Genomic DNA, 23,286 nt, shown 5'->3' with positions numbered 1-23,286 from the left:
CTTATACACCCTGGACAATTGTGATAACATGATCTTAGCCCCTCTTAAGTTAGATAACCTATTACTTTGCTCCAGCGTAGAGGACTGCATAAACCTTATCCAATCCGCAACCGTATGAGTTGGTCCACTATCCATTGCAGCCCATGATAACCTAGGGCATAAACCCAAAACACATGCAGCTTCATCAATAAATGAAGGATTCCATATCAATGGTTGACGCATAAATTGATGATAGCTTTTCGGTGGCAAGAAAACAAGCGCTTGCCGAAGAGTTTCCCATGCCCGAAAAATTCCATTGAAGAAACGCAATGATCCATCATTGGACTTAGGTAGCTGGAAATCTGCATTGAAGAACCATCTAAGACTTTTTGGAGAACTAAGCTAGCCTTTAAGCATTGCACGGCATTTTTGACATCCCCATTAGTTCCATCTAACAAATGATTGATTAGTGATTCACAATCTAATAATAAGCATAGCATTTTTCCAAAATCCCCACCAATTCCATCTAAAAAATTATTGAGTATTGATTCACAATTTAACAATAAGGTTTGTCCTTTCGACCCTTTTAAGTTTGCGAATCTTTAGCAGTCTAGAAGTTTGATGTTAGGTTCTTTATTGTATTTTATTGTATCAACGAACAATACCATTACCGAGTGCTGATTGCCAATTATATTTCATTTGAGTATTTTATGTTATTTTACCTCCTCAAGAAGATTGACAAGTTATAGTTATCCATGTTTCATAACATTTACTACCCACCAAATGCATTTCTTCCATCTATACCATGTCATGTTGGTCCTCAAGCTTCACATGCTACATATTTACAACTATTGTAGATATATGGCGATACATTTCTTTGTGGTGACATGGAATTCAAATCCATAATATATATATGGCTCGTGGATGGTGAGCCCTTTTGCAATTCTAGCCTATGTAGTAAGAGAGATTGAATTTTTTCTAGAATAATAGTGGAAGAGCAAATAGATTGCGACAAAATAGGTTTTTGATTTACATTTTGTTGATCAAGCGCATAAAAGAGTGAGAGAACAAGACAAAAATTGGAAAGAAATTCTCTATTACCAAGACACAAATTTGAGGTAAATACCCTGGTTTGGTTACCCATAGACTCTAAACCACAAGGAGAAACATACTCACTTTCTATAGACTTGGAATTGGTCATCATTTCATGTAGGTTAGCATTCATGCAATCTATTTGTATCTTAGGGGTTTTCCACATGGCTAAACCCCTTTTTGATTCATCAAACTTATCACTAACACAATCATACATTTGTGCATCCACATATGCATTTGACAAGAGCACATAACTTGACGCATCACTCGGATGTATTTGTGTTGCGTGATCTAAGCACGATCCTCCCAACCCAGTGTTTCCATAAGCTCTACAATTTGTCAGAAGTGACCTCCACATCCCTGTGTCCGGTGTTCTGGGCATTGTGTGGAGTATATCCTGGGCTTCACTCAGCAATCCAGCACCTCCGAGAAGATGGGCCATGGTGCAATATTGCTCTATACTTGGTTGAATACCATACCTTTGTACCATAGTCATGAAAAAGAAGCATGCTTGCTCTATTAGACCAGCATGACAACAAGCTGTTAAAATACCCGTGAATATCAAATCGTCAGGTTCAATACCTCTCAGATGCATGTTTTCTAGGCTTTCTTTGATCATTTCACAGTTAGCTGTCCGAGCATATCCTGAAACCAAGGAACCCCAAGTGACCACATTCTTTTCTGACATCTTATCAAAGACATTTTGAGCTTCATCCATGCTTCCACATCTCGAATACATATCAACAATTGTACTTCCAACAATGACCTCGAGTGACAGTGTCATTTCTATAACTTGGCAATGTACCAACCTTCCTAGAGTCAGCGCCCCGACACTTCCGCATGCTTTAAGGACCGATACCAAAATGATTATATTTGGCGTGGTTTTTTCTTTTTGCATTTTCGCATACAGCTTGAGGACCATCTGCCCATTATCATGCTGAGCATATCCTCCAATGATAGCACCCCAAGCCACAACATTCCTGATCAACAAATTTTCAAACACTTTCCTTGCTTCTTCAAGTAAACCACATTTAATATACATATCAACCAAAGCACTGCCAATGGTAAGCTCAAATCCAAAGCCAGACCTGAGTATTTGGTCATGTATGTTCTTCCCTTGTCTTATAAATGCAACATTACAGCATGCTTTCATTAGGCACAAGAAGATGACATCGTTCGGTAAGATGCCATCTTGTAGCATTTTGTGGTAAAGGCTCAAAGCTTTCTGTCCATGGCCTTGTAAGCCATATCCACCTATGATTGCCCCCCATGATATGACATCTCTATGTGGTAATCTATCAAACACATGTCCTGCATCTTTCAAGTGACCACATTTTGCATACATGTCAACAAGAGCATTTCCGATGGCTGAATCGGCCATGTTTCCACTATCAAGAACTTGACCATGTATCATCATGCCTACATCCAGATCCCCTACCATGCTACAACATTTCAGAATGCAAGAAAATGTGATTCTATCAGGAGAAATAGAGCTCTCCCCTTGCATTCTGAAGTACATCTCCAGTGATGAAGCTCCATCCCCATTCTTAGCGTTTGCTGTAAAGATAGAGTTCCATGAATAAACAGTGGGGGAGAGGATCTGATAGAAAGCTTTATGTGCATCGGAGACATGGCCGCAGGCGGCGAAGAAACGGACCAAGTGATCACCATAGAAGGAAACGGTGTCCAACCCACAGCGAGCAAGGAGGGCATGGGCTCTTCTGCCGTTCCGCAGGTCTTTCTTCTTCGTGCATTCTTGCAGGAGGGTGCAGAGGACATCACCGGAAATGGGCGCTTTCTCTTCTTCCATAAGCTTCACTGCCTTCAAGACTCTGTCCATCTGCCTCCCCTTTTCCTGCCTGCTCCTCTGTTCTCTTTCAAAGGCTAAATAAATAGATAGGTTTGTCTCATTCTGAATTCATAGAGAATCATTGGGTGCTTTCTCTTCTTCCATATCCATCACTGCCGTCAAGACTCATTCCATCTGCCTCTGTTCTCCTCCTCCTACTCTGTTCCCTTCAAAGCCTAAAATTTAAAGAGATGGGGTGTGTTCTCATTCTTAAACAATCATTGCATTGAGTTGGTTAGTTCATGGGCTATGCAATGCTTTGTTTCTGATTTGGGGGAATATTGTAATTTGTATACATACACCCATGTGAAGGGTTTAGGGTTTAAGATTTAGGGTTTAGGGTTCATGTGGAGGAGGAGGTGGTGCTAATACAACCCAAGATGTTTTCACTATGTTTAACCCTTTTAGAACCTAACATAATTCGCCGATCCAACTTCGTTATGTAAGAAACACGATGGCACTCCTAAATCTTCCCGTCCAAACCCATCTCGTGTCCTACAGGGAAGCCCTCTGCAACCCGTCAAGAGAATGAAAATCACCGTTCATACTAACACGAACTAACAATTGTTGATACCATATGTTCGCATGTAGAAACGAGACTGATATGCTCGAATAAGATGTTGTTATCACCACGTACTTGAGCATCATCATGTGTGGATATATAACCATTTGCATGACTTGCTTGGCATTCGTACCTTACAACTTTTTCAAAAAGTATTTGAAAGCTTAGGTGCACGCAGCTCGTAATTTTGTATGTTGTTCGTTCATCTCATTATTCAGTTCCTCTCTTTGTGGTATAAGAGTTGCTTGGATTACAAAATCTTTTTGAGAGCTCGCATCAATAATTCATTATGGATCCAAGGTGAAAAATTATGGAGCGTGGTTGTACAAGATGCACACCATACTCATGACAAAGAAAGTGTTGAAGATAATCACGCGAAAAGAATCAAGGCCCGCATGAGAGCATAGAAGATGAATGGTATTTAAATTTAATAGGCCCCAACCCCAAGAGCAGCCATGTTGAACCAATTCCACTCTTTCATAGAGAAATATCAATCATAACACGTGATCATTCTCACCATAAAGTAGAAAGTAAATTTACTTTCCACTTTATACAAAAGCAAGACAAATGAATGAATGTAAATCTAGTTCCAAGCATAACATAAATATAGTTTTTGTCAGTTCGATAGTTGTAAAAGTCTATGAAGGAACATTTATCGTTGAGTTGAGGATAAGAACAAAGATATATTCTGCAAAGTATCTAGTGTTGAAAGACTTTATTAAGCTCAAACATAATTGTCTTTAATATTTATCAAGCACATTTCTCATCTCAAGTTTCATGTGACTTGTTAAACATTTGACGTAAGAAGTGAATGGGTCATGTGAACTACAAAAACAACATTCATTTTAGAAGGTAATATATTGTGGAATGTTTTTCTTTGTTGTAGGTCAATTAACAATCGGCAACAGTTCGGTTTGAGCCGAACCAAACCGCAAAACCGCGGCTTAATGGCTTAACGGTTTAAACAGTTCGGTTCGGTTTTAACAGTTTAGTCAGAAACTGCAATTTAAACGGTTTAACAATTTTTATTTTTAAATTTGTTTTTAAACAATCTTTTCATTTTTAGACCTTATTCTCACATTAAAGGAACATCTTTAAAAATTTTAAATTTTAAATTAAAAAAAAATTAAAATTTGAAATTTGACCTAAGTTGAAAACCAAAACTAAACCACGAAACCGCGGTTTTAACGGTTTGAATTTTTTTTAATGGTTTCATGGTTCAGTTCAGTTCAAGTTTCAACATTTTTAAATGGTTCGGTTTTGACCCTCTAAAATTGAACCGAACCATTGCCGATTGTTAAGGTCAATGAAGAACATAGCACGTGCACTTTACATTTTTGGGAAACAACAATGAAATAGGGTGTCAACAAAAGCACATGCAAAGCAACGGAGAACCTAGAAATTGCTCATAGTTTCCTATGGGGACCTAGACAAACGACATCAATTGAAGGAACATGCTATATTATTTCAAGACATGTGTAGCTGACATGTCAAGAAATGTATGGTTTACTTAGTAAGTCTCATGCATTTATTGGCTTTGAAGAACTGAAGTTAATGGTAGAAATAGGCATGTGGGAACTATATCAAACGATTAGCATCATATGAAGGTAGAGAATGCATGCCAAATGAGTTTGAAGAATTTGGTTGGCAACATGAACTAAAGCGATATTGCTCATTCGATAAGGACATGTACATAATTAGATAGAATAACTCTTGTATTGAATGGTCTTATTACGAAATATATCATTCTAGTTTAAGAACTTGTTTATGAGTCGTTTGGAATGTACAAAGAATATGAGTCCTAAATTATAGGAGACAAGCAATTAATTAATGTACATCTCCCAAGGTCTCCCACCTATTGTGTATAACCTCCTTGATAAAATCTATGAAGAAAGAGAACATTCTCCACCTAATTGTCTAATCTTAACAAAGGCATAACATATTCATTTTTCCAACCTCTCTTACTAGCACTATGATTTGCTTGAGTTAATCATCAATTTGGACATAACATACATCACAACCTATGAACAATGGGCATTACATTTGTTCATACGATTCTCTACAATTGGAGTTGTTGAAAGGACGAACATGATCATTGTTGAGTTGCCCCAACACCTTTGTCTCACAAGGAAGAGAATGTGAGCGTAGTGGTATTGAAGCAACGGTATAAATGGTGGACAAAGGGATGTGCTCTAGCACGTGTCGATGAGTGTGGTTTCCCAATATAGAGACAAAGATGGTTTTGTAGTTCATTATGTGCAATATAATGTTTTAACCACAAGCCTCCACAAATTTCCCAAGTTGTGATACATTGGCATTGCAAGAAAGCTTCATTTACAAAGGAATCTATGGACATATCATTCACCCATACGAAACCCTAAAATTCACCTTTGTATGTCCTTTGTGAAACATTTTACTTGCTTTCCATGCAATCTTAGAGAGAGAGAGAGAAGCTAACAAGTTAAAGGGAATTTGATGTGACAATTGTCACAATTGAGTTTTGTTAATAGGTTGTCCCAATTGGAGTTACCTTTATGTCAACTAGTCTTACTAACATCTTACGAGGGGTCACTATGTTGTAAGGATTCTCACTATAGTGATGGGCTCAACAAGGGTTTTTTCACGTGCTATTAAATATGCATACAACTATCATGGAAAAGTTAAGAGCGACAATAGAATGAGGAAAAGGAGAACTTTCACTTGGTTTGTAAAAAATTGATCCCACTTTATGATAATCAATTTAGAAAATTTGCATTCTCTAGTCCATGTCTTCGAATAAATGGCACACATCCAATTCAGTTATAGATTATGGAAACATAGTGCAAGAATGATGGCCCCACGCCCCACACATTATCATGGAAATAGAGACTTTAATTTTGACATGTGTGTACCTTAAAATTGTCCCATGTGGGTAGATGTGCTCGACCTTGGTATTTATGCTAATTGAGCATTAGTTGCTAAGGTTTGCTCGAGGAGGTCAAGAAAGGTCACACATTCGACCCTTACATCCAACACGATAATTCTTGCATCCCACATGTATATTTCCACACAAATGTTAAGTTGCCTAATGGAATCCACTTTCAACTCTCACAAACTCTTCAAAACATCGGTGGTCTATTGAATTGGTGGGGGGTTTGAAGGCAAGTTAAACTTGCAAAGGGTGTGTAGCCAACTAACTCTTATAGAGTCCGCCCTTTGTGTTCAACATGCTCAATCCGGAGTGGCTCTCGGGGTGGGTTCAACTCTTGCATCTCGACACAATCATCATGCGACAAAGTTCTACATGCCAGCTCACTCTTATAGATGTCTGCCCTCTCGTGTTCAACATGCTCATTTCTGGAGTGGGTGTCACGCTTGTAGAGTTCGCCCTCTCGCGTTCAACATGCTCATTTCTGGAGTGTCTCTCGAGGTCGATTCAACTCCTACATCTCGATATGATCATCATGCGGTAGAGATCATGCGTTGATCCTTAGGGTTAGGGTTTAGGAAGGATTCGGAAGCCACCATATATATGCGAATAAAAGAGAGTAGGCCAGTGGGAAACCCTTAAAGGGGCGTTTTACATACATATACATATGGTTACCAACATAATAAATGTGAGGAGAGGAGGTCTGCGGAGAGTAGAGAGTAGAGAGTAGAGAGAGAGAGAGAAGAAAGAAGAAAAAGAAGAAAAAACCCCTTTTTAAATGTGGAGGAAGACGGACGATCGATCGGTCTCTGGTTCGAATCCTCACTCCATCTCTCTCTCTCTCTCTCTCTCTCTCTCTCTCTCTCTCACCTTTCCTTTCCTTTCTTTTCCATCTCTCGCACACAGATTAGACAAGACAGACAGACAGACATAGAGAGAGAGAGAGAGAGAGAGAGAGAGAGAGAGAGAGAGATCTCTGTTTTTCTCTTTCCTTCTGCTTTGTGGCCATAGCCTCTCCATCTGTCTCAATCGTCTCCTTTCTTTCTGTAATCAACCCCCCCCCCCCCCCCCCCCAACTCTCTCTCTCTACGTTTCTTTTTTTTTGTAGCACGGTAAGAAAGGGCGAGGGAGAGAGAGTGTGTGTGTGTGAGAGAGAACTCTTCCTAAAGCTGCCATCGCCAATTATAGTACTGCAATGCTGTTGCTGAAGGAGGTAAGAAAATGCTTCATGATTTCTTTCATAACCATAACGAAAGACAATATCATCATCAGAAACAATCTCAAGGTAAGGGCATGCACAGAATTAAAGGACTGGGAAACAAGATCGATCCATGGAAGGTCTCAACAGGTTTTACTACTGCTATTACTACTAGTACCGTCGAAGCTTCCATGGATTTAACACAGTGTTTGGATGATGAAGTTATGTTAAGGATCTTACGATTTCTTCCTCTTTCTCCATATCCATATTCGCAAGTCTGCAAGAGATGGATGAAACTACAAGGTCTCCTTCGAAGCTCTATTAAGGTTTTAGATTGGCGATTTCTTGAAAACGAACGAATTTCCTACAGGTTTCCAAACCTTACTGACATCGATCTTTCCTTTGCTTGTCTTTCTGCAATGTCAAGCAACCAGAATTTCTCCAACATTCGGTTGACGCACAGTTTCCTGAGCATTCATCTTGATGCTCATGAAGCTTTTGATATTCCATCATTGGAAAGATTTATTCAAAACCAGCAAATACTTCCTTCTACTCTTGACAAAGGTATGAAGATCTTGGCTGATTCATTTCCAGATCTACAACGCCTGTGTGTTGTAGATGTCAGAAAACCTGAGATCGATCCTTCTTTATTTAGCTATGGATTGATCAATGATTCTTCCTTATCTGAGGGTCTTGCTTCTGACGATGGAAGAAAGGAAGAAAAACAGGCTGAGAACAATTTGAAAGCCATGTCTGCACATGAAACAGAAGGAAATCAGTTTGAGAATGGCCTGGAATCTATATTACCTGATGGAGAAAAAGCAGCACAAGAGCTTGCCAATGATGTCAAAGCCATATCTGAAGGAAAACTAGAACAAAAACTGACTGAAATTGACTTGATGAAAGTTGTAAAACTTGAAGAATCCGTTTTTGTTCATGATAGCTATGATCATGGACTCACTTATATTGCTCAGAAATGCCTAACTCTCCAGCAACTAGAGATTCATCACTGCACAGACGAATCATTAAATGCCATCTCAGCATGCAAAAATCTACAGATAATGCGTCTTATTGGTTATGTAAGCGAGTATTATCGAAGTTCAATCACAGACATAGGTCTAACGATTCTCGCCAGAAGTTGTAATCGTCTCGTTAAGCTTGATTTGAGTGGCTGTGAAGGTAGTTATGATGGTATAGCTGCCATTGGCCAATGTTGTATGATGCTAGAAGAGCTCACAGTATCCAATCACATGTTTTATGATGGATGGATTGCCGGTCTTTCATTCTGTAGCTGCCTAAAGACACTCAGATTACAGAATTGTAAGCAGATTGATCTTCATCCTGGACCTTTCGAGCATCTTGGTTATTGTATGTCATTAGATTGCCTTCAGCTTGCTAGATGTAATCTCAGAGATGGTGCTGGATTTTGTGCGCTTATGATGTTAAGTGTGAATATCCGGGAGCTTGAGATTGAAGATTGTTGGGGATTGGATGATAACATCTTCTATTTCGCATCAACATGCAGGTAATAAGGAATGCAATTTTTGATCACATGTTTTGAAAATATAGGCTTTCAAGGTTCCATTGGGATTGCTTCAGAAGTGTTCAAGTCCACACGAGCCTTGTGTATATTTTAATATATCTGAAAGTTTATTCTTCATGATAGTGTTTTTAAAAAACTTATTACGTTCGGGTTGTATTTGATTGTGTCAGAAATGTATTCTTTTGTGGGAGTTGTTTTGAAAACATATTTCATTTGTTTGTTTCGGAATATATTCCAGAAACGCATACTTGGGATTTCTGTCTTGATTATTCCAAAAACTATTCTTCATTTGCTTCAAAAACATATTATTAAGTGTCGTAAGCAGATTTTTTGGAAAATGTTTTCTCATATGAGTGTTTTGAAACCATATTTCTTCAGAATTGTATTTTAGTTTTTTTGAAAACATGTTTTTCAATTGGAGTTCAATCGAAAGCAATGCCTTCAGCCTTTCGTTTTGATTCTTGGCTTTGGCATTTTTTACTATTATCGTGCAGGCGTCTGAAGCTTCTTTCTTTAGAAGGATGCTCACCTCTGACAACAGTGGGGCTAGAAATGGTAGTAATGGCATATAAAGAGCTTCAAGCTCTTCGAGTGATATACTGCAACAATATCAAAGACATCGATATAAGTCCAGAGCTTTCTCTCCAATTTTGTAACCTGAAGGAGCTCAAATGGAGCCCAGATGCGAAATCTCTTCTACACAGTAGCCTGGAAGGAACAGGGATAGGTCAGCAAGGTGGCAAATTCTTTAAGAAAGGGGGCCCTAATTGAGAATTCGATTCCATTATCCAGAAACATACTGTACAGATATTCATGGATACTCTTTACTATCTTGGTATATGATGTAAGTGATTTGTGTCAAATTCATAATTTTTATCGATGATGCTTGAAATGATTTCTCTTCCCTTCATTCTTCAATGAAGTATGCAATAGATTCATTGTCATTGAGTGTTTTAGCCAGTGAGCAATAACATTACTACTTAAGGCGAAAAAAATATTACAAGTTATCCCACATCTTTTGTTAATAGCAATTAGTCATCAACATTAGTATCCTAATCCTCTTCGTTTCACCTTGATGTTAACAGACTTGTGGAAGGGGATTTATTGGTAATTTTGTGTCTTCGAAGGATGTCTTGGAAAGTTAAACAAATGATGAAAAATGTGAGAGAAAATTGGAAATCAGAAGTATCGGTTGGATGCCAGATATTTTTGCTTGTGTCACAGAGACCTTTGGAGGGGGATAGGGTCTTGTGTCTCAGACCATGTCTTTGAAAGTGAAAGAGATGGAAGAAATGTGAAAGAAATTTGAAAAAGTGAAAAGAATTCAAAGTGAAATAAGTAAGCAAAATTGAAAGAAATCAGAAAGAAGTGATAAGGAACGAGTTCTTTTTGAAAATAATTCAGTAAAAGGGAAAGAAGTTGTAAATTTGCCTGAATGAAAGGAAGGCATTGTTATATGGAAGTCTTGTATCTACATTGGAATAAAGCTGATAGCTTTTCTTAGCAATAATATCAGTTTGGTATGATTGCTACTCTCATGTTGAAAGTTTGAGAGAGCATTGTCAATTGATATAGAAAACCTTTTATATTTCACCTTGTTTTTGAGATCTTTATGGCTACGTTCAGATGTTGCAGGAATTTCCTGAAAGGTCAGTGGTTTTCTGGTGATGTAGTAATAACAAATTTTGAATGGGTTCTGAATGTAGAATGAACAAAACAAATGGGTCTCAGCTTTGTTCTATTGTAGAGAAAACAAATGGTTCTCATTTTAGATGTGGAAAGAAGTTCTATATTGTATCATTATTGTGGAGAGGGTCTATGTATCATTATTCATGTGGGGTTTTCAAAACAAATGGTCGTCAGTTTAGATGTGGAAAGAGTTGTGTATTGGAATGGTTTACTGAGAGAACTCAAAGAAGTGGACTCATGGGCATGATTGATAAATTTTCTATCATCTCAATAACCATCTCTCTTCATGAAAGGAACTATTCGAAAATACCTTTTGTCTGCATTTTGAGACTCTCGGAGAATCTGATATTCATTTGCAACATTCTGCATTATTATTTTAATGCTTTCACCAATTGGTTAATGATTCAATTTTTTAATGCCATATGCTCATAATGTATAAATCTTTACTGTTCATTGCAGCTCTATGGAAGACAGAACAATGGTGTCAATATAATTTTAGGAGCATGGGAGCTTGGAAGTGACCTGAAGAGACTTGTTAACATGGCAAAGATTAAGTGCAAACTCATCAGAGGAACAAAATTTACTTGTTTAGAAGCCTATTTCTTAAATTTCTCAAAATTCTGGGTTTAGGATAACTATTAATTTTCTGAATTAATACAGAAGTTGAAGATACTGAAAAGAAAATCTCTATGCAAAAGATGAACTTAAATAGCTGAAATTTGCCTTGGTAAATCAGGAAATCCAACAATTGTAAATGAATCCAATAAGCTAGCATGAATAATACTATGAGCTACTGACCAAGATTTTATGTACCACACTAAATTAACGGGGATTGCAATTGTTATAAACAAATCCAATAATAAGCTGATATGAATGCTATGAAATGTTTCGTAAGAACTTTTGATATGCTACTATGTACCTCAATCACTAAGTATGGATTCAAATGTTCATCTTTCATGTATGCTTGTAAATGTTGACATCTGGAATTGCTAGTTATAGTTGGATTATTATTCACTAGCTCTCCTTCTCTGCTAATATGTAACTAACAAGCTGATTGTTACTGAATTGTTCTCCCTCTCCACTAATTTTAACGTGTGCTAACAAGTTGTTGAAGCAAAAGATTTTGCTGTAATATTGCATTTGACATTAATCCAACAATCTATTTTACATTTTTATAAGTGGGGAAAATGAATGATATTGTCCTTCACATGATGATCTAGCTTGTGTGCCATAACCATCATTAGGTTGTTTTTTTGACCTTGCAAGGTATTGAAAGTGGAGAGCAATGCTGTACCACAACATATTATTTAGGTAGTCTAAGCATGAACAATTGAGAGAAGAGTGTGAGTGAAACATTGTTGTAGCCAGATTAAATTATTTTCACTCTATTTAAAATCAAACTTTAAAAGTACCGTATCGAAAATACATTTTATGGTTAAACCATCATGTCTATTTACATAAATAGCCCATACAATATGTATGTGTCCATTAACACACATCTTGCAATTCGACATTCCCTTGTAATGGGCATATACAATGTAGGTGACTTAGCTCGTCAATGTTGGAATTCACTTCAAGCCCATTTGAGTGCAAAAATTGGAATTGAGATATTGGAAAACTTTTAGTCATGGCATCAAATGTATTGCTGAGTATTGGAATCTTGCTGACATGTCTCTTCTTGATGACACATTCTTTGACAAAGTGATATATGATCTCTATAATTTTTTGATGTTGAATGATGTAGTGGATTCTTCGCCAAAGGGATAGCATCCTAACTATCACTAGTTCGGGTTGATATGTTGAAATGTGCCAACTAGTTGATTGGGCCATAATGGTTCCTTAGGTGTGTCATGTGCAACTACAAATTTTGCTTTAGTAATTGAGGTTGCTATGTACACTTGAAGTTAGATCTCCATGAGTTTGTTCTACTTGTTCTACCTACAAATCAGAAGTAGCTGGAGGTTGATTTTTTATTGTCCAGGCATCTTGCATAGTTTGAATCTTTATAAACAACTCAGGCGGTTGTTTTGAATTGAGAATTTTTCTGGCCGAATGTGATGCTATTTAGTCATGTGCGCCATTCCAATATTTAAAAATATGCTTCATTGCATTCCAATGTCATTGGCCGGCGTTGTGCATGAATAGTACCGTTAAAAAAATTGGAAAATGGTTTTGATGGTGGAGTTGTTGAATGCAATAGTACCCTTCAAAAATTTGTTTTATGTATATGTATACTTGTATATGTGTAAAGTATCAGTGTTTAGGTATCTTTTAATGAAAGGGGCTAGTGAGTGTATAGGTACGCACATAAGGGTAAAAGCATGCATATATGTATATTTGTTTAAATGTAAAGGTATGTATTTATATGTTTGTAAATTTGTAACGATGTGTGAAGGGTTTAAGGCTTATGGGTAAGTAAGGATGTATGTATATGTTTGTGTGTGAATGCACCTTTATGTAATTTGTATATGAATGTATGCATATGTATTTTGTGTTTATGTGTATCAATCCATGTGTGTACTTTTTAATTATGTGTAATGGCTAATGGGTGTATATATTATTTGTTTGATGTGGGCGTGTATATCTATAATTATGTGGGAAGTTGAATGTTACGAGCATAGATTGACATATTCGCATTCGTGGAGGTTACCGAACGAATGCATACAAATACGCATACGAATGCCTGGAAAATATTCGTTAAAAAATAACAGAGTTCATAAAGTCTCTACTTTTTATTTCCTTAGATATATCGTATATCATATAAGTTATAATTATAAGTAGGGATCGGCAACAGCTCGGCTCAAGCCTAAACTGTTTGGCTTAGTCGGCTTGAAAATGGCTTAGCGGCTTAGCGGCTTGGCTCGGCTCGGTTTAGGCTTGACCTTGCCTTAACGGTTTGAGCTCGGCTCGGCTCGGCTTGAGCCTCGCCAAACCGGCTCAAGCCGGCTAAACTGTTTAAGCCGTTTATAAACTTTAGAGAGAGGGGGAGAGAGACAACAAACAAGGGGAAAGAGAGAGAGAGAGAGAGAGTGAGGGAGGGAGAACTACACAGACGAGGAGAGAGAGAGAGAGAGAGTCGAGACCACAGACGTGAGAGAGAGTGGGAGGGAGAGCTTGTACAATGTACAGTATATAGTATATAATACTATAGTATATAGTGGATCATTTGAGAGAGAGAGGGAGGTAGGGAGAGAGAGAGAGAGAGAGGGAGGTTTCCAAGCCGTTTACCAAACCGGTTTAGCATAAACTGGTTTAGCCTAAACCGGTTTGTGAACCGGCTCGGCTCAGGTTTGAGATCCCGTAAACGGTTTAGGCTTAGCCGGTTTGGCCTGATCCAAGCCAAACCGGCTAAGCCTAAACCGAACCGTTGCCGATCCCTAATTATAAGTTAAAGAGATATGGATGATGGTGGCTTGTTTATCGATCTGGCACATTTGGACCAGGCGTTGTAAGTTTGTTTTTCCATAACAAAAGCTCCCTAGCGGTGAGGTGTTGTTAAATATATGGTTCGAGTTGGTATCTTGGTTGCAGGGACGATACGACTCGATTCAGGGGGAATCTGATGCAGTTGAAAGAGCTTGGTCAAAGTTCTCGCTGAAATGGGGTAATTCTCCTATGGTGGGCAGATCATCATCAGGGCCTGAATGGAACTACCAAGCACCCCGATGGCTGTTTCCGCCAATGGCTTCCATTAGTGACCAGGTGCTGTAAATATGTATAGATATGGTACAAGTTAATTACTAGGTTATAGGAGTTGTTGGGATACTTTTGTTGAAAATGAGGTGGGGAGTCGGGACTATGAACACTTTGGTGAGGAATTGGAGAAGGCTAGAGTGAGGGTTGCTGAAATTTTGGTGGTCTATGATGTAGTTTGTTTGCTAACTAATGTGAAGTAGTGTTTTCTTTGGAAAAAAAAAACAAAGAGGAATTTGACAATAAAAAAAGGGATATTTTACTTCACATTAAAAAGGAGACTTAGACTAATAATATTTTTATAATAAATGTAAATTATTTTTAATAAAAAAATAAATAATAAATAAAAGGTTCATTAATTCCCCACTTTTTACTTTCCCACAAAATTTGATACTTTTATTTGTCATTAAAAAGGGGATCTCACACTAATATTAATTTTATAATAGATATAAAACTTAAAAGTATTTGTTTTATCTTTTCATAAAACAATAAATAAATAAAATAAATAAAAGGTTCATTGATTCCTCACTTTTTACTCTCCCACAAAATTTGATATTTTTATTTGACATTAAAATTGGGACCTCACACTAATAATATTTGTATAATAGATGTAAAACTTAAAAGTATTTGTTTTATTTTTAATAAATAAATAAATAAATAAATAAAAGGTTCAATAATCCATCACTTTTACTCGAATAGTTAAATAAATAATAAATAATATTATTTTTTAAATAATAAATAAATAAATAAACAAATGGTTCTATAATATTCTTGGGGCCATTTTGTATGCTCGAATATTACGGATGGCGAATGCCATGAATATCACTGTAGTTAACATTAAATTGTTGTATTGACTTCTTATTGTAATAGTCTTCTGAATATCGAGTTCCTCTTGTTACACTCATCAAATTTCCCTCCTTTGTGCTCCACCTTTTATTTCATTTTGTCCCAATCTTTGTTACATGGTATTAGGGCATTGTTTCATTATCTAAATCTAACTATTTCACTATTCTACAACCAACAAAACTTTGCACATATCACTTAAGACAAGCACAGTACTATGGCAAGTTCAAGCTGAACACATACCTTCAACAAACCAACAAAGGAAAATTACAAAAGACACCTAAAAATTAACAACTCGAACAAGTGAAAGACAAAATTTGAAAAAAGCTCCAGCTATGGGCAACAATAAAGCTTTCCCTTGCAAGTAGGGTGGTCATGGTGAACCATATTTTGCTGGACACCATGTGGCACTTGGTGGCATGTTGGATGTTAGACAAAGCTCACATAAAAAACATTAAGGCAATGGGGAGAGGTTTCCTGTGGTCGGGTAGAGACAATGATACAACGTTAACTAAAGTGGCGTGGGGTTGGTTAATCAAGGAGGTCTCGGGCTGGCGGACTCGGTTCACCAAAGTAAGGCTCTACTCGGGAACCAAAATTATGGAAGGTGCTCCTTAAGAATAGAGCTGACCTTTGGGGCCAGAGGAATGGTGGCCCTTGGTAGGCAAATACGTGGAGGTTGTTTAGTCTAGGTTTAAAGTTGAAACAACTGGTTGGCATGGAGGATAGGGTAGTTTACGCCATAATGAAGTCATGGGCAAATTTAAGAGAAGGGCTGGTCTTAATGCAACCGAAATCGTTGGATGAATGGCTATGACAACCGTTGTTTTGGAATCCCAGGATTAGAAGCGAAGACAGTATGATGCTTGGACATAAAAAATACTTGCCTTGGGGGCATATGTTTGAGTACAATGTAAGGTCGGTAAGAGACTAGGAGGTTTACAACAGGTAGAGGGGGGAGCGTCAGGTTGGTAACATTAGGTATAATGGAAGGCTAGCGAAGGTGACCCAACTGATAGATAAGGCAATTGATGGATTAGATAAGTTGAACGCTGTCGTGAAGATCCGTCACTACGCGCGGATCGTGAGGCGGAACCGCCGGGGTTCTGGACCAGAAGGATTTAGAGTCGATAGAAGCTTTGGCGAGAAAGTACTTAAGATAGATTGGGAAAGAGAGAAGTTGAGATTACACGATCAATTTGATAACGAATTTCTTCCTCTTAATTTTCATAAAAAAAACCGTGTTTTTTCTCCTCCCCCTTCCCTCTTTTATAGATGCTCTCATTCATATGATGCATGTGAGGGTACAAGACATGCATAAATTGCATGTTTGCCATTTGGTGCTTAAGTATTACATGTGGTGCATGATAACCATGTCACTCATTTTAGATCTCATGTATGAGAATTTACATGTAAAAGTACAATGATAGAAATATAATTTCAACTAAATAGTGGCTTAATGGTAAGCCAATTGACTCCTAACTTGGAGGTGCAAGGTTTGAATCCATACTTGCCCTCCTTGTATATGTAAATATGTATATATATTTATATATTTATTTATCTAGTCGCCGGTTCGCCGGATACCGTCGCCGGATGCCGCCGGTTACCGGATACCGTCGTCGGATGCCGTCGGTTACCGGTGCCGTCGCCGGATACCGGTGCCGCCGCCGGATGCTGTCGGTTACCGGTGCCTCGCCGGATACCGGTGCCGCCGCCGGATGCTGTCGGTTACCGGTGCCTCGCCGGATACCGGTGCCGGATGCCGTCGCCGGATTGCCGTCGGATCACCGGCTCCATCGCCGGTCCGGTTTTGGTTGGCCAAAACCCTTTACGAGTAGCTAGCCACCTCCACTCTTAGTTCAAGTTACCTTGAACTCTCTATGCTCCACACATAGACACAAAGATAATATCTTTTGCTCCACCTTATATATGATGAGAGCCGTATTTGTCGTGCCTATGTGGGATATCTCACAATTTTCTCTTTTCTTTTCACAAACTTTATACCCTCATATCTTGACATTTAGTTGTCCCTTTCTCGTGTAATAAAGTGCATTCGAAACCTCCATCATTTTGTACTTAGATATTAAAAATGTTATCTTCACAATTATTGTATTACGTGATTCATACTCTATTTCGTACGTTTTATGGGATTTTCACACTATTGCCGAAAATCTTCATGACAACGCGGAAGAGGGAGTTTGGTTAGGTTGGTTTGTAGGTAAGGGTGACACACAGATTATCCGCAACAAGGGCACATCTAATGAGGATCATTTGTGGGGCAACCCAACTGCATTGATAGATGATGGTAGATGGTAGATGGTTGGTAGTGCGGGTGGTAGTGTTGGAGGGTAAGAGGTGACAATTGAACCTGGACCCTAAGAAACTTGATCACGATTGTAAAATATGGCTCTTTGATAACAAGCCCCTATGTGATTTGGAGTGGGATCCATTGGATGTATGGTGGCAAAAACCGGGAACAACCAAATTGAAAAGGTTTTTTGAGTACAATACTACGCTAGGAAGGCGAATCATTGGCTCCAAATCGGCGTGTAAAATATGGCTCTTTGATAACAAGCCCCTATGTGATTTGGAGTGGGATCCATTGGATGTATGGTGGCAAAAACCGGGACAACCAAATTGAAAAGGTTTTTTGAGTACAACACTACGCTAGGAAAGCGAATCATTGGCTCCAAATCGGCGGGTGCTATACAGACTCGTAATAGCTGGAAGGATAAAGGCATATCAGATGGCTTCCTGAAGTTGTTTTGGAGGAGACTATGGGCATTGGATACGCAAGAAAAAATAACGGTTTGGTTGTTGCTTCTTAGCCACAAGGGGAGTGGTTGAGTTCTCATGGTGGTGAGGTTGGTTGTCAGTTCTGTGGACATGCTTTGGAATCAATCCCTCACTGTTTCTGGAATTGTACAAAGGCGACTAGCATTTGGTGTCGAGGCCTCAAAATTGTGGTAGCTTGCGGTGTGAATGGAAAAGTTGTGTGGGGTTCCATATAGGGTCTCACATTAAAAGGAGAAGGTTGGGTAGAATAGTTAAACCCATAGGGACATGGTTTTATACTGCAGGGTGGCAATGTGTCCCAATGTGTTGGGGTGAAACCTAACGCAAATTCTGATTTTTTTAGGAGATTTGGCTTATGGTGGCATGCTTATCAGTTTGACACATTTGGACTAGGCGTTGCAAGTTTGTTTTTCAACGGCAAAAGCTTCCATGCGGTGAGGTGATGCTAAACATCTGGTTCAAGTTGATGGCCTGACTATGTGGATGGTACGACTTGATGTAGGGGGATTCAGACGAAGTAGAAATGCCAAGGTCAAAATTTTTGCTGAAATGGGGTGGTTCTCCCATGATGATCAAATCTTTGATAGGGCCTAAGTGGAACTACCAGGTGCCTGTGAAGATTCGAACTCTTGACATAACCATGTTATAATCGAGTGTTATGTGTTAACCACACATCTAGTATATAATCATGTATATACTTCCTCATTGTAGGTTTTAGCTAGAATCATGTGCATAATTTCTCCCTTGTATTATTAACACTTGGCACATGCATGCGTACCTACTACTTACATGCTCTATTGTATCACATGCATGCAACAGGTATGCATGCCACTTAGTATAAATAGTTGAGTTCACGTTGAAGGAATTCAAGGTGAACAATGCCAGTCATGGACATATCAATCTAGTATTCCCATTTCGCCCATCCTCTCTCCTTGATTTTCATCTCTATATTTATGCTCTTGTGTCATTCCCCGTCTTAAGTTCCTCGTGTCATCGCTCCGTCATAGCCTCATCATCCGTGCTCCGTCTTAGTCCGCGCTTGGTGTGTCCGTGACAGTGCCCAAGTGGTTGTTTCCACCAACAACCCCTAATATTGTACATGGGATGTAAATATGCATGTCTAGATGGGGTACAAGTAAGTTATCATAGTCATATTAACAAGATAACTTTGTTGTAAAAGAGTTTGGTGGGATAGGTAGGGTTGGGGATTATTGTAGGAGTTTTGGAGTTCTTCCTTCGTGCTATAGATACTGATTCCACTAAGGTTGTTTCTATGAATATTAGTGCTGAACTTTGTTGTATTTTTATTGCTAACTAATGTGAAGTACGTTTTTTTTGGAAATAAAAAGAAAAATTACAAAACATGGAACACTCAAATAACAATGGGCACGGTTTTGGCTCAAACCGAACTGAACCGTTAAGCCATGGTTTAACAGTTTATTGGTTCCAAAAAAATTAACGGTTTGGATTTTCGATAAATGGTTTGATTCGGTTCTAAACTCGGGTTTATAGGTTTGGTAACTGGTTTAAAGGTTTATGGGTTAACTTTTTTTTACTTTAATAGTTTATTAATTTAATGGTTTAAGTAATGGGTTTTTATTGATTTAATAAATTTAACTTAAATGCTTATTTAATTTAATGTATGTTTGTTTATTTACATAACTAATTAGTTTCATGTAAATGGTTAGATTTAAATTTTTTATTAAATGTTTTGGTTTGGTTTCAACTTTTCCCTAAATGGTTTGGTTTACTTTTTCTTAAATGGTTTGGTTTAAAGACTTGAGAGTTCATAAACGGTTTGGTTTGGTTTTTGTTTTATATAAACGGTTCAGTTTAGTTTCTTTGCCTTGAAACTGAACTGTGCCCATTGCTAGACTCAAATGAAACTTCTACTTGATGTTGACAAGCTCTTCCAAGTCACAATTAGTGCGAGTCGTGAACCTAGCAATTGATAGTTAGATAAATAGAAGGAGTGACGGAAAGTAGACCAAAGAGTTGGATTGGAGATAATACTAAATATAGATGAAAAACAATTAGATGTTATAATTCAAAACTCACATATGCAGTTGCAAAACATTGGGCAAAATTGAAGGAACCATACAAACCTAAAGATGCTACAATAAACCTTCACATCATAGCTACCCTCTTTTACATGTGTGTGTTACAAGAGGAAGAAGATATTGCGAACATGCGGGCATGCATATGAAATGTGAATAGGACCATGGGGGCTTGAACAAAGGAGGGTGGAATTGTTTTGAGTCGTCGACATTGGAGAGCTCGTGGGATACCGCTTTCAACACTTGTTGGTTTTGGGGAATAGGTTTAATCTCTAGTATTCTTAGGTGGGTTTATTACACGTGTTGGTATGCATTTATATGTATATTTATATTGATTGTATGTATGTGAGTGTGTATGTGTATGAACATATGTATGTATGTAATCTATTGGTAATTCAAAGAGTATTTTGGGATGACTATGTGCCTCAAGTCAAGGAGGAGATCAATAAGCTAACTCATCCCAATTGTGGTCATTTCCAAGTGGAATGGCAAGGTCATGGTATCCTTGGAATATGTCAACCTCAATGTAGTCGCAATTATATTTTTTCTTTATTCTTTACTAACTCCATTCTAGATAAAACCATGAATTTATATTTCTTGTGTTAGGCTGGCTCTCGGATCAAATAGTACATCAGATTAAATAGACGACAATAATATGATAATATAGGAGCGAAGAAATAAATGACACAAGTATTTACGTGGTTCGGCCAAATTAGCCTACGTCCACGGACAAGAGAGAGATTCCACTATAAGAAAATATAACAAAGAGTTTACAACAATTAGAGAAAATATTCTCTAATTAAACCCAACACCCAAGAGAATAACCTCACAATTCTCTGACCAGAATTTTCTCCTACTAGTGTTTCCCAAACTCACAAGCTCACAACTTTCTAATTCTCTCACATCTCACAAGCCTACAACTCTTGGTGGTCTTCTATTTTTTTGATGCACCTTCAAACGACTAAGGCTGCCTTTTTATAGCCTTCACTTCACCGACTTTTTATAGTAGTGATGCACGTGGCCTTCATATATTCACCAAGAGTGATGACTTTGCAATTAGTTATCATGCTTTGTGTAGATCATGCAGATGAGAGACATGGCTTTCCGTAAACCACACCAATTAATTCAAGTCATTTCAACATCTTGTATGGTTTTGATAGTTTATATTACCAAGTCTGTACGACAATATAATATTCGAAGAAAATTGCATTCATCATCGAGTGGAGAGCATTTGTCTTGGTTGTCATCATATTCGGATTGAAAACAAGCCAAAAAACATTTCGAAGGATCATCTTGTTATATTCCAAGTTCCAACCATTCTTCAGGTCCTATTCATGCAAGTTATATAGAATGACTTTGTAGTGTTTGGGCATATGAGTGATGACTTATGAAATATGTTTGGGCATGATTGCAAGTAAATACAAATTAGAAGTAATCTTTAGAAGGAACCTTGGGCAAGGTGATTACAACACATGCATGTTGATGTTTAACATAGTAGAGGAGTGGTCACTAATTATGTATGTTATTTAAATCAATGCTACAAATAAGGTGGGCAAGTACTCTCCATTGTAATTTCTTAACAAGTTTGAAAAAAGCTCATATTAAGTAAACAAAAGCATTGGCAATATCTGACTTACTTTGTAGCTTTAAACAAGATGTCACATTAGGAGCCTTGTAGGATTGTTAGAAGGTTTGTTACATTATATAAAGTTATGATTCCATCACCCTTGTTGCGCAACATGTTGCATGCAAAGGAATTATCAAGTGACATGTAACCACCAAAAACTGATTACCAAACGTATAATGGATGTCATTGCTTGATTTTGTAGCCCGTAAGATCTTTTTTATGAAGGGAGAGAAAACATTTCATGTGATGCTTCGACATAGATAAATGAGCTTATACTAAAGGAACCACCTACTACACCATAGGTTGGAAAACAACGATAATGCTTAATGATTAATAATATTACATTCATGATGATCATCACCCTTGAACTGTCGTGCCATGTGGACACACCTCCATGCACAATCCCTTGCATGCCATTACAATAGATCATATATATATATATATATATATATATATATATATATATATATATATATATATACACATTGTAAATGATATGCCCTCCTCAATCTCCAGTTTTGTTGTATCACATCTATATATCCTCTCTGTTTCCACAAAGATATCCCTTCAATATGATGCTCATGATGCGTTACTACAACCATTTGATGCTATGGGTGTTGTTGCTGCTTCTTCTAGGTTGTGTGGTGGATGAATCATATGCTTCATTGGAAGGTCGCGATGCTCCTTCCGAATATTCGTCATCGGAAGGTTGCAAAGGTCGATCGAATCTCTATACTACGACATTAAGTTCTATGCTCGATAATCATGATGATAGACAGAAAGAGGAGAGCCTTGATCTAGATCTTGGGGAACCTTGTGAGGTGTTACGAACCGAAGGTGGGGTAGTGCGTGTTTGGATGGAAGATGATATAGGTGGTGCCATCCGCAATGTCGGGGTCGGGCTTGCAGAGCTAGAGCTCGAGCAAGACGGCTTGCTTTTGCCGAACTATGCGAATGTCCCCAAGGTTGCTTATGTGATCCAAGGTATCGTAATCATAATATAAGATTGGTTTGATCCATCCAACAACAAATGATGATGTATTATGAATGTATTATTATGAATCTACATGAATGTATTTGGTTAGGTTGTGGATATATGGGTGCTGTCCTCCCAAGTGGAAGTGGTAGTGGCATTATCGGCTCTGGACCATATGTTCGACGAGTGGAGAGGGGAGATGTGATTGCTCTTCCGAAGGGTACCATCTATTGGTGGTATAATTGTGGGAAGGAGGTGCATCGCGTCTTGTGTGCTGCTGACATATCTAGCCTTGCTGACATATCTAGCCTTGCCTCTCCTCATCCTAGTCACTACAATGTAAGAAGAAGAAGGCCTCCATTATTTTCTTTTTAATCCTTCTACATTTATAGAGAGACAGCTATAACATGATCAAATTTGATGTGTTTTCCGATGTGCTGTGCTTGTAGCAATTTTTCCTCTCAGGTGGACAAC

General features: G+C 38.0%; 2 protein-coding genes across 4 annotated transcripts; one reads left to right on the top strand and one right to left on the bottom strand.

The window, feature by feature from the left end:
• Positions 1–784: 784 nt before the first annotated feature.
• On the bottom strand, positions 785–2,978 carry LOC147862028 (pentatricopeptide repeat-containing protein At1g06140, mitochondrial-like). Its single transcript, XM_087322990.1, has one exon. It carries the CDS (start codon positions 2,909–2,911, stop codon positions 800–802), a length of 2,112 nt encoding a protein of 703 aa, XP_087179116.1. The 5' UTR covers positions 2,912–2,978; the 3' UTR covers positions 785–799.
• Positions 2,979–7,492: 4,514 nt separating this feature from the next.
• On the top strand, positions 7,493–11,724 carry LOC147862027 (F-box protein At5g51370-like). 3 transcript variants are annotated; one of them, XM_087322486.1, is made up of 4 exons: positions 7,493–9,113; positions 9,626–9,975; positions 10,217–10,780; positions 11,280–11,724. In XM_087322486.1, exons 1-2 carry the CDS (start codon positions 7,612–7,614, stop codon positions 9,900–9,902), a joined length of 1,779 nt encoding a protein of 592 aa, XP_087178612.1. In that variant the 5' UTR covers positions 7,493–7,611; the 3' UTR covers positions 9,903–9,975; positions 10,217–10,780; positions 11,280–11,724. The 3 variants fall into 3 exon arrangements, with proteins under 3 accessions (XP_087178612.1, XP_087178611.1, XP_087178613.1); XM_087322487.1 differs by lacking the exon at positions 10,217–10,780 and having other exon boundaries at positions 7,497–7,603; positions 7,692–9,113; XM_087322485.1 differs by lacking the exon at positions 10,217–10,780.
• The last annotated feature ends 11,562 nt before the right edge of the window (positions 11,725–23,286 follow it).

This window comes from Azolla caroliniana, unplaced genomic scaffold (assembly GCF_043228905.1).
Source record: "Azolla caroliniana isolate FFs.n. ecotype wild unplaced genomic scaffold, voAzoCaro1.0.p SCAF_7, whole genome shotgun sequence".
NCBI lineage: Eukaryota > Viridiplantae > Streptophyta > Polypodiopsida > Salviniales > Salviniaceae > Azolla > Azolla caroliniana.
Note: the sequence above shows the minus strand (reverse complement) of the source record. Positions and strands in the feature narration are given on the sequence as shown.

Excerpts from the sequence above, each read along its gene's own strand:
- LOC147862028 (XM_087322990.1), bottom strand. The coding sequence starts at position 2,911 with ATGGACAGAGTCTTGAAGGCAGTGAAGCTTATGGAAGAAGAGAAAGCG.
- LOC147862027 (XM_087322485.1), top strand. The coding sequence starts at position 7,612 with ATGCTTCATGATTTCTTTCATAACCATAACGAAAGACAATATCATCAT. Across the intron at positions 9,114-9,625 it reads TATTTCGCATCAACATGCAG|GCGTCTGAAGCTTCTTTCTT; the intron begins GTAATAAGGAAT and ends ATTATCGTGCAG.